At 55.1% G+C, this 11,955-nt stretch overlaps 1 protein-coding gene across 1 annotated transcript; it reads right to left on the bottom strand.

Annotated features, from left to right (window-relative positions):
* Window positions 1-97: 97 nt before the first annotated feature.
* LOC311165777 (putative lipid scramblase CLPTM1) lies at window positions 98-11,707 on the bottom strand. The gene is made up of 6 exons (XM_084227279.1): window positions 11,607-11,707; window positions 9,862-9,980; window positions 7,750-7,873; window positions 4,752-4,910; window positions 2,380-2,497; window positions 98-894 (listed from the first exon to the last, which is right to left on the bottom strand). The coding sequence occupies exons 1-6, from the start codon at window positions 11,658-11,660 to the stop codon at window positions 665-667; spliced, it is 804 nt and encodes a 267-aa protein (XP_084083405.1). The 5' UTR covers window positions 11,661-11,707; the 3' UTR covers window positions 98-664.
* Window positions 11,708-11,955: the final 248 nt, after the last annotated feature.

Genomic DNA, 11,955 nt, shown 5'->3' with positions numbered 1-11,955 from the left:
CCAACCCCCCCCAAAAAAACCCCAGAAAAATAATTTAAAAAAAAATAAAAAAAACCCCAAAAAACCCAAAAAAAAACCCTAAAAAAAAAAAAACCTTCCCAAAAACCCCCAAACCCCTCAAAAAACTTCCAAAATTCCCCCCAAAAATCCCAAAGAACCACCCAAAGAAAATTCCAGAAAAATGCCTAAAAATCCCCCCAAAAAAACCCCAAAAAATCCCCACAAAATCCTTCAAACACCCCAAAATCCCTGAAAAAATCCCAACGATCTGAAAAAATCCCAACCCCCAGAAATAAAAAATAAACCACAAAATCCTTTAAAAAGATCCCCCAAAAAGCTCCCAAAAAACTCAAAAAAATAAAAAAAAAATCCCAACCCCCACCCCAAAAAAAATTCCCCAAAAATCCTAAAAAACCCCCAAAGAGCCACCCAAAAAAAATTCCCAAAAAATCCCTAAAAATCCCTCCCCAAAAACCCCAAAAAATCCTGAAAAAAATCCCCCAAAATCCTCAAAAAATCACAAAAAAAATCCCCAAAAAATCCCCCAAAAAATCCCCAAAACCCCCCAAAAATCCTGAAAAAATCCTGAAAAAAATTCCCACAAAATCCCTAAAAATCCCCCCCAAAAAAACCCCAAAGATCCTGAAAAAAATTCCCAAAATCCTCAAAAAAATCCCCCAAAAATCCTGAAAAAATCCCGAAAAAATAAAAAAAAAATCCCCAAAAAATCCCAAAAAGTCCCCAAAGATCCCAGAAAATCCCAGAGTTGGGAATTTTTGGGAATTTTGGGATTTTTGGGAATTCCCACCTTGATCATCTCGGGGTCGGCCTCGGTCTCTCCCGTCAGGAGGTTTTTGGTTTTCTGGAATCGCCTCCGCTTGTACTTATTGATCACTGGGGAAAAATGGGGGAAATAATGGGGAAATTGGGAAAAATGGGGGGAAAATGGGGAAAATGGGGAAAAAATGGGGGGGAAATGGGGAAAATGAGAGGGAAAATGGGGGGGAAATGGGAGAAATGGGAAAAAAGGGGAAAAAATGGGGGGAAAAAATGGGGGGAAAATGGGGGAAAATGAGGAAAAAATGGGGAAATGAGGGAAAAATGGGAAAAATGGGGGAAAATGGAGAAAAATTAGAAAAAAATGAGGAAAAAAACGGGGAAAGTGGGAAAAAAAGGGGAAAAATGGGGGGAAAATGGAGAAAAATGAGGAAAAAAGGGGAAAATGGGAAAAGAAAGGGGGAAAATGGGAAAAATGGGGGAAAAAAAGGAAAAATGGGGGAAAAAGGGGGGAAAATGGGGGAAAATGGGAAAAAACGAGACAAAAATGGGAAAAAATGGGGAAAATGGGGAAAATGGGAAAAAAGGAAGAAAAATGGGGGGGAAATGGGGGGAAATGGAGAAAAATGAGGAAGGGGAAAATGGGAAAAGAATGGGGGAAAAGGGGAAAAAAAGGGGAAAAATGGGGGGAAAATGGGGAAAAATGAGGAAAAAATGGAGAAAAAGGAATAAATGGGAAAAAAAGGGAAAATAAGGAAAAAAATGGGGAAAGGGGGAAAATGGGGAAAAATGGGGAAATTGGGGGGAAAATGGGGGGAAATGGGGAAAAATGGGAAAAAAGGGATTTGGAAAAATTGGATCCCTCCCATTCTCAAAGGATTTGGATCCCAAAAATTGGGAATTCCTGGGGATTTTCTCATTCCTGAGGGAATTTGGGGCCTTTCCCAGGGGATTTGGGACCTTTCCTGGGGTTATTTGGATCCCAAACGTCAGGAATGGTTGGGAATTCCCAGGAATATCCCGGAATGTTCCAGAATTCCGTACTCCCGGAGGTGTGCACGGTGCCCAGGCGCCGGTAGAGGCTCCTGGGGCTGATCCCAACCCCATTCCTGGGGGATTTGGGGCCATTCCTGAGGGATTTGGGGCCGTTCCCGGGGTTATTTGGATCCCAAAGGTTGGGAATTCCCAGGAACTCCCAGAATTTCCCGGAATTCCCAGGAATATCCCGGAATGTTCCAGAATTCCGCACTCCTGGAGGTGTGCACGGTGGCCAGGCGCCGGTAGAGGCTCCTGGGCTGATCCCAACCCCATTCCTGAGGGATTTGGGGCCGTTCCCGGTGGGATTTGGGGCCATTCCCGGGGGGTTTTGGTTCCCAAAGGTCGGGATTTCCCAGAAATATCCCAGAATTTCCCGGAATGTTCCGGAATGCCGTACTCCTGGAGGTGTGCACGGTGGCCAGGGCTGATCCCAACCCCATTCCTGAGGGATTTGGGGCCTTTCCCGGTGGGTTTTGGGGCCATTCCTGGGGGAATTTGGATCTCAAAGGTCAGGAATTCCCAGGATTTCCCCGGATTTCCCCGGAATGTTCCGGAATTCCTCACTCCTGGAGGTGTGCACGGTGGCCAGGCGCCGGTAGAGGCTCTTCTGCCGCGGGTCGGGGTGGAAGCCGCTCTTGGTGAAGTAAACGTGGACGTAGATGGAGCCGTTCCGCTGCACGCTCTGGGGGGGAAACACGGGGGAAAATGGGGGGAAAATGTGGGGAAAAATATGGGAAATCATGGGAAAAATGTGGGAAAAACATGGGGGAAACGTGGGGAAAACATGGGGAAAATGTGGGGAAAACGTGGGGAAAATCGTGGGGAAAACGTGGGGAAAATGTGGGGAAAATGTGGGGAAAACAGGGGGAAATCATGGGGAAAAATGTGGAAAAACATGGGAAAACAGGGGGAAAACAGGGGGGAAAGCAGGGGAAAATATGGGAAAAACATGGAGAAAATCATGGGAAAATCGTGGGGAAAACATGGGGAAAACACAGGGAAAAACACAGGGAAAAATATGGGGAAAGCAGGGGAAAATTGTGGGGAAAACAGGGAAAAACACAGGGAAAAACGGGGGAAAACGGGGAAAAACAGGGGGAAATTGTGGGAAAAACACAGGGAAAAACAGGGAAAAAACATGGGGAAAACATGGGAAAACAGGGGAAAACACAGGGAAAAATGTGGGGAAAACATGGGGAAAACACAAGGAAATCGTGGGGAAAACATGGGGAAATCATGGGAAAAGTCACGGGGAAAACAGGGGAAAACACAGGGAAAAACACAGGGAAAAATATGGGGAAAGCAGGGGAAAATTGTGGGGAAAACAGGGAAAAACAGGGGAAAAAAACCAGGGAAAAACACGGCAACAAACAGTGAAAAACAGGCAAAAACATGAGAAAAGCATGGGAAAACCACAGGGAAAAACATGGGAAAATCGTGGGGAAAACAGGGAAAAACACAAGGAAAAACACGGGGGAAAACATGGGAAAATCGTGGGGAACAACAGGGAAAAACATGGGAAAAGCATGAGAAAATCATAGGAAAGACAATGAAAAACACAGGGAAAAGTGGGGGAAAATCATGGGGAAAACAGGGAAAAGGGTGGGAAAAAACAGGGAAAAACAGAGGAAAGGTTGGGAAAATCATGGGAAATAAAATCCACTTTTCCAAGTCCCAAATCCCATTTTCCCGACCCCAAATCCCTTGGGAAAATCCCAGAATTCTGTTCCCACGTGGAATCCCCTTTTCCCAACCCCAAATCCCCTTTTGCCGACCCCAAATCTCCATTCCCAGCCCCCAAATTCCTTTCAGAACCATCCCAAAACCCCTTGGGAAGATCTCAGGATTCCCAAAATCCCCTGGAATTCCCAGAATTCCCAAAATCCCCACCTGGGAGATGTCCACCTCCCCGGAGTGCTGGTAGCAGCTGTCGGAATCCCCTTTTCCTGACCCCAAATTCCCTTTTCCTGACCCCAAATCCCCTTTTCCTGACCCCAAATCTCCATTCCCAGCCCCCAAACCCCCCTGGAAGATTCCAGAATCCCCAGAATGCCCACCTGGGAGATGTCCACCTCCCCGGAGTGCTGGTAGCAGCCATGAAAATCCCCTTTTCCTGACCCCAAATCCCCATTCCCAGACCCCAAATCCCCTCAGAACCATCCCAAAGCCCCCTGGAAGATTCCAGAATTCCCAACCTCCCCTGGAAGATTCCAGAACGCCCACCTGGGAGATGTCCACCTCCCCGGAGTGCTGGTAGCAGCCGTCGGAATTCCCTTTTCCTGACCCCAAATCCCCTTTTCCTGACCCCAAATCTCCATTCCAGCCCCCAAACCCCCCTGGAAGATTCCAGAATGCCCAAACCCCCCTGGAAGATTCCGGAATGCCCACCTGGGAGATGTCCACCTCCCCGGAGTGCTGGTAGCAGCCATGAAAATCCCCTTTTCCTGACCCCAAATCCCCATTCCCAGACCCCAAATCCCCTCAGAACCATCCCAAACCCCTCTGGGAAGACCCCAGAATCCCCAAACCCCCCTGGAAGGTTCCAGAACGCCCACCTGGGAGATGTCCACCTCCCCGGAGTGCTGGTAGCAGCCATTGAAATCCCCTTTTCCTGACCCCAAATCCCCTTTTCCTGACCCTAAATCCCCTTTTCCTGACCCCAAATCTCCATTCCAGCCCCCAAACCCCCCTGGAAGATTCCAGAATGCCCAAACCCCCCTGGAAGATTCCGGAATGCCCACCTGGGAGATGTCCACCTCCCCGGAGTGCTGGTAGCAGCCATCGGAATTCCCTTTTCCTGATCCCAAATCCCCATTCCCTGACCCCAAATCCTCTCAGAACCATCCCAAATCCCCCTGGAAGATTCCAGAATTCCCAAACCCCCCTGGAAGACCCCAGAATCCCCAAACCCCCCTGGAAGGTTCCAGAACGCCCACCTGGGAGATGTCCACCTCCCCGGAGTGCTGGTAGCAGCCGTCGGCGTTCTCGCCGCTGGTCCAGTCGCCGTAGACGAGGTCCCGCTGCTCCCAGAACAGGGCGGAGCTGACGTTGAAATCCGTAAAGTGCTCGTGCTCCGAGATGTAAACGTACAGATCCTGGGGATTCAGACCAAAAATTCCAGGAATTCAACCCCAAAATGCCGGGAATTCGGCCCAAAAAATCCCGGGAATTCAGACCAAAATCCTGGGAATTCAGTAAAAAAATCCCGGGAATTCAGGAAAAAAATCCCGGGAACTTGGCCCAAAATCCCGGGAATTCAGCAAAAAAATCCCCGGAATTCAGCCCCAAAATCTCAGGAATTCAGCCCCAAAATCCCTGGGAGTGCAATAAAAAAATCGCGGGAATTCAGCCCCAAAATCTCAGGAATTCAGCCCCAAAATCCCGGGAATTCAGCCTAAAAATCCCCAGGAGTTCAGCCCCAAAATCCCCAGGAATTCAGCCCCAAAATCCCATAAATTCAGCCCCAAAATCCCCGGGAATTCAGTAAAAAAATCCCGGGAATTCAGCCCAAAAATCCCTGGGAGTTTATCCCCAAAAAATCCCTGGGAATTCAGCCCCAAAAATCCTGGGAATTCAGCCCAAAAATCCCCAGGAATTCAGCCCCAAAAATCCTGGGAATTCAGCCCCAAAATCCTGGTAATTCAGCCCCAAAATCCCGGGAATTCAGCCCCAAAATCCCTGGGAATGGTCCCCAGGATCACCGGGATCCCAGATTTGGGATCTGATCCCGGATTTCCTCCTGATCCCGGCTCTGACCACACAATTCTGCTGGATTTGGGATCTGCCCTTGAAATCCCCTCTGAACTTGGGATCCAATCCCAAATCCTAATCCCAAATCCCAAATCCCAGTCCCAGATCCCAGTCCCAGATCCCAATCCCAGTCCCAGATCCCAATCCCAGTCCCAGATCCCAATCCCAGATCCCAATCCCAGTCCCAGATCCCAATCCCAGATCCCAATCCCAGTCCCAGATCCCAATCCCAATCCCAATCCCAGATCTGATCCCAAGTCCCAATCCCAAATTCCGATCCCCATCCCAGATTTCCCAATCCCAGATTTCCCGTTCCCACCATCAGGGTGTCCTTGGGGAAGAGGTTCCTGCTGGGGCTGCGGGCGCTGCCCCCGCCGCCGTTGGGCTCCTGCCCCAGGATCCCAATCCCGATCCCAGACCCCAATCCCAGACCCCAATCCCAGATTTCCCAATCCCAAATCCCAATCCCAGATTTGCTGATCCCAATCCCAATCCCGATCCCAAATCCCAAATCCCGCTCCCACCATCAGGGTGTCCTTGGGGAAGAGGTTCCTGCTGGGGCTGCGGGCGCTGCCCCCGCCCCGGGATCTGATCCCAATCCCTATCCCAGACCCCAATCCCAATCCCAAATCCCAGATTTGATCCCAATCCCAATCCCAATCCCGCTCCCACCATCAGGGTGTCCTTGGGGAAGAGGTTCCTGTTGGGGCTGCGGGCGCTGCCCCCGCTCCGGGATCTGATCCCGATCCATATCCCAGATCCCAATCCCAATCCCAGACCCCAATCCCAAACCCCAATCCCGATCCCAATCCCAATCCCAAATCCCAATCCCACATTTCCCAATCCCAGATTTGATCCCAAATCCCAAATTTCCCAATCCCAAATCCCGTTCCCACCATCAGGGTGTCCTTGGGGAAGAGGTTCCTGCTGGGGCTGCGGGCGCTGCCCCCGCCCCAGGATCGGATCCCAATCCCAGACCCCAATCCCAAACCCCAATCCCAAACCCAGATTTGATCCCAAATCCCAGATTTGATCCCAAATCCCAGATTTGATCCCAAATCCGTTCCCACCATCAGGGTGTCCTTGGGGAAGAGGTTCCTGTTGGGGCTGCGGGCGCTGCCCCCGCTCCGGGATCTGATCCCGATCCATATCCCAGATCCCAATCCCAATCCCAGACCCCAATCCCAAACCCCAATCCCGATCCCAATCCCAATCCCAAATCCCAATCCCACATTTCCCAATCCCAGATTTGATCCCAAATCCCAAATTTCCCAATCCCAAATCCCGTTCCCACCATCAGGGTGTCCTTGGGGAAGAGGTTCCTGCTGGGGCTGCGGGCGCTGATCCAGGATCCAGGATCTGATCCCGATCCATATCCCAGACCCCAATCCCAGATCTCCCAATCCCAAACCCCAAATCCCAAATCCCAAATCCCAATCCCAGATTTGATCCCAGATTTCCCGTTCCCACCATCAGGGTGTCCTTGGGGAAGAGGTTCCTGCTGGGGCTGCGGGCGCTGATCCAGCCCCAGGATCTGATCCCAATCCCACACCCCAATCCCAGATCTCCCAATCCCAAACCCCAAATCCCAAATCCCAATCCCAGATTTCCCGATCCCAAATCCCGCTCCCACCATCAGGGTGTCCTTGGGGAAGAGGTTCCTGCTGGGGCTGCGGGCGCTGATCCAGCCCCGGGATCTGATCCCGATCCCAGACCCCAATCCCAGATCTCCCAATCCCAAACCCCAAATCCCAAATCCCACTCTTAGATTTGATCCCAATCCCAGATTTGATCCCAAATCCCAGATTTCCCGTTCCCACCATCAGGGTGTCCTTGGGGAAGAGGTTCCTGCTGGGGCTGCGGGTGCTGATCCAGGATCCAGGATCTGATCCCGATCCATATCCCAGATCTCCCAGTCCCAAACCCCAATCCCAGATTTCCTGATCCCAGATTTGATCCCAAATCCCAGATTTGATCCCAATCCCAGATTTGATCCCAAATCCCAGATTTCCCGTTCCCACCATCAGGGTGTCCTTGGGGAAGAGGTTCCTGCTGGGGCTGCGGGTGCTGATCCTGGATCCAGGATCTGATCCCGATCCCAGACCCCAATCCCGATCCCAGATCCCAATCCCGATAGCAGACTCCAATCCCAAACCCCAATCCCAATCCCAAATCCGTTCCCACCATCAGGGTGTCCTTGGGGAAGAGGTTCCTGCTGGGGCTGCGGGCGCTGCCCCCGCCGCCGTTGGGCTCCTGCGGCGCCGGCGCCCTCCGGAACCAGCTGGAGATGGCCCAGATGATGAAAATCCTGCGGGAAAACCGGGAAAAACCCTCGGGAATTCCGACAGCACCGGCCCTCCCGGGGCTGCATCCCCCCAAAAAAATTGGGATTTTCCACCTTTCTGGGAATGTTTTTTGGGAGGTGCCCACAAATCCTTTTTCCATCCCGCGGCTCTTTCCCAAAAATTTTAATTTCCGTGGATTTCCGGTCACGGGAGTTTTTTCTTCCCCAAAATTCCCATTTCTATGGATTCCCCTTCCCAAAAATTCTCCTTTCTGTGGATCCCCTTCCCAAAAGTTTCCATTTTTTCCATGGATTTTTCCTTCCCAGGGATTCTCCCTTCCCAAAAATCCCCATTTCTATGGATTCCCGTTCCCAAAAATTCCCCTTTCCGTGAATTCTCCCACCCCAAATTCCCCTTTTCCCCACAAATCCCCGTTCCCAGGGGGATTTTACTTCCCAAAAATCCTTTTTTCCATGGATTTTACTTCCCAAAAATCCCTTTTTCCATGGATTTGTCTCCCCAGGGAAAAGCCGAGTTCTTATCGCGGGGTTTGGGGGTCCTGGGGTGATCCCAATCCGGGATTTGGGGTTCCAGGGTGATCCCAAAATCACCCTGGGGTGATCCCAGTCCCAAGATTTGGGGTTCCGGGATGGTCCTAGCCCTGGGCTGATCCCAATCCTGGGATTTGGGGTTCCGGGGTGATCCCAATCCCAAGATTTGGGGTTCCAGGATGATCCCAGCCCCGGGGTGATCCCAATCCCAGGATTTGGGGTTCCAGGGTGATCCCAGAATCATCCTGGGGTGATCCCAGCCCTGGGCTGATCCCAGTCCCAGGATTTGGGGTTCCAGGATGATCCTGGGCTGATCCCAGTCCCAGGATTTGGGGTTCCAGGATGATCCTGGGCTGATCCCAATCCCGGGATTTGGGGTTCCAGGGTGATCCTGGGCTGATCCCAATCCCGGGATTTGGGGTTCCAGGGTGATCCCAGTCCTGGACTGATCCCAATCCCGGGATTTGGGGTTCCAGGGTGATCCCAGTCCTGGACTGATCCCAATCCCAGGATTTGGGGTTCCAGAGTGATCCCAGACCCAGGGTGATCCCAATCACAAGATTTGGGGCCCCAGGATGATCCCAGCCCTGGGCTGATCCCAGTCCCGGGATTTGGGGATCCAGGATGATCCCAGTCCTGGGGTGATCCCAATCCCGGGATTTGGGGTTCCAGGGTGATCCTGGGCTGATCCCAATCCCGGGATTTGGGGTTCCAGGATCATCCTGGGCTGATCCCAATCCCGGGATTTGGGGTGCCAGGGTGATCCCAGCCCCGGGCTGATCCCAATCCCGGGATTTGGGGTTCCGGGATGATCCCAAAATCATCCTGGGCTGATCCCAATCCTGGGATTTGGGGTCCCAGGGTGATTCTGGGGTGACCCCAATCCCGGGATTTGGGGTCCCAGGGTGATCCCAGTCCTGGGGTGATCCCAATCCCGGGATTTGGGGTCCCAGGGTGATCCCAAAATCATCTTGGGGTGATCCCAAAATCATCCTGGGATTTGGGGTCCTGGGCTGATCCCAATCCCAGGATTTGGGGTTCCAGATGATCCCAGCCCTGGGCTGATCCCAGTCCTGGGTTGATCCCAGTCCCGGGATTTGGGGTTCCAGGGTGATCCCAAAATCATCCTGGGCTGATCCCAGTCCTGGGTTGATCCCAATCTGGGATTTGGGGTCCTGGGCTGATCCCAATCCCGGGATTTGGGGTCCCAGGATGATCCCAGCTCTGGGCTGATCCCAGTCCAGAATTTGGGGTCCCAGGATGATCCTGGGCTGATCCCAATCTGGGATTTGGGGTTCCAGGCCCTGATCCCTTTAACCCCTTCAGTGCCAATCCCCACCTGAACAGGGCCCTTAAACCCCTTGGGTGCCGCTCTCACCTGAACCCTTGAACCCCTTTAACCCCTTGGGTGCCGCTCTCACCTGAACAGGGCCCTTTAACCCCTTGGGTGCCGCTCTCACCTGAACAGGACGCCTTTCACCACCTGCCAGGCGTTCGGTGCCGGTTGTTGCTGCTGCCCCTGCGGGCTCTCGGGCCCAGCGCCGGTACCGGTACCGGCAGCGCCGTTACTGCTGGACACCTGCGGGACCAGAACCGGTCAGTGACACCGGTACCAGCACTGACCCGGTACTGGTACTGACCCCATCCCATCCCAACCCCATCCCGGTACCGGTACCGGCAGCGCCGTTACTGCTGGACACCTGTGGGACCGGAACCGGAACTCGTCAGTGACACCGGTACTGACCCCATCCCAACCCCATCCCGGTACCGGCAGTGCCGTTACTGCTGGACACCTGCAGGACCGGAACCGGAACCGGGCAGTGACACCGGTACTGAGCCGGTACCGGTACTGATCCCATCCCATCCCGGTACCGGTACTGATCCCATCCCAACCCCATCCCGGTACCAGTACCGGTATTGATCCCATCCCAACCCCATCCCGGTACCGGTATTGACCCCATCCCAACCCCATCCCGGTACCGGTACCGGCAGCGCCGTTACTGCTGGACACCTGCGGGACCGGGACCGGAACCGGGCAGTGACACCGGTACTGAGCCGGTACCGGTACTGATCCCATCCCATCCCAACCCCATCCCGGTACCGGTACCGGCAGCGCCGTTACTGTGGGACGCCTGTGGGACCGGAACCGGTCAGTGAGACTGGTACCGGTACCGGTACCGACCCAGTGCTGATCCCATCCCATCCTGCCGCAGTCACCGACACCAGCCCGGTACCGATCCCTTCCCGGTACCGATCCCTTCCCGGTACCGATCCCTTCCCAGTCACCAACACCAGCCCGGTACCAGCCTTGAACTAATCCCTTCCCGGTACCGATCCCTTCCTGGTACCGATCCCTTCCCGGTCACCGACACCGGCCCGGTACCGATCCCTTCCCGGTCACCGACACCGGCCCGGTACCAGCCTTGGACTGATCCCTTCCCGGTACCGATCCCTTCCCAGTCACCGACACTGGCCCAGTACCGATCCCTCCCCGGTACCGATCCCTCCCCGGTCACTGTCCCAGTACTGGGCCCATCCCAGTCACGGACACCAGCCCGGTACCGGCCCCTTCCCGGTCCCATCCAGTTCCTTCCCGTGGCCCCAGCGCGGCCGGACCTGCCCCGGTACCGTTCCCAGTCCCCATTCCGGTGCCGTTCTCTGCCCCAGTCCCGTCCCTGCTGTCCCGGTCCCTTCCCGGTCCCGGTGCCGTTCTCTGCCCCGGTGCCGTTCTCTGATCCTGCCCCGGTCCCTGCCCCGCTCTCGGTGCCCGACTTTGACCCCGGACCTTGCCCCATTCCCGGTGCCCGTGCCTGTCTCTGTCCCCGGGCCTGTCCCCGGCCCTGCCCCGGTGCCGGTCTCAGTTCCCCATCCCGGTCCCCGCTCCTTGTCCCGGTCTCCGGTCCCGCTCCCGTTCCCGGTTCCCGTTCCCCGTTCCCGCTCCTCCGTCGCTGTCTCTGTCTCATTCCCAATGCCCAGTCCCGCTCCCGTTCGCTGTCCCCGCTCTCGGTCCCGGTCTCCGTTCCCTGTCCCCGCTCGCCATCTCGGTCCCCGCTCCCGTTCCGGTACCGCTCCCGTTCCCCGTTCCCCCTCCCGCTGCCCCTCTCCCCTCTCCGGGCCGCTCTCCCGCTCTCCCCTCCCGCCCGTTCCCGGTGCCGGTGCCGCCCCCGCCGCCCCCGGGCCCCGCGGGCCCCGCTCGCTCCCGGACCTGCCCCGGGCCCGGGCCCGGCCCCGCCGCCGCCTCCGTCCCCGGCGCCGCCATCTTTGCTGCGCCGCCTCTCGCGAGACTTCCGGCGGCAGCGCCCACGTGACCCGGCGGAGGGGCGGGAAACGTCACAAACCGCGCCCCTTTTGTGACGTCACAAACATATCCACCAATAGAAGCGCGGCCCGCCCCCGGCGGGAGGGGGTTTCCCCGCCCCGCCCCCTCACACGCGATCAGCCAATGGGAGAGCGCCCCGCCCCCAGCGCACACCCTGGGGGGGTGTTCCTTTCTGTGACGTTACCGGCGCGCTCAGCCAATGGCGGCGCGGTGCGCTCCCGGTGGGGGTTTCCCC

This window comes from Fringilla coelebs, assembly GCF_963513975.1.
Source record: "Fringilla coelebs genome assembly, contig: SCAFFOLD_398, whole genome shotgun sequence".
In the NCBI taxonomy this organism is placed as follows: domain Eukaryota; kingdom Metazoa; phylum Chordata; class Aves; order Passeriformes; family Fringillidae; genus Fringilla; species Fringilla coelebs.
This window is presented reverse-complemented; position numbering and strand designations above follow the sequence as displayed.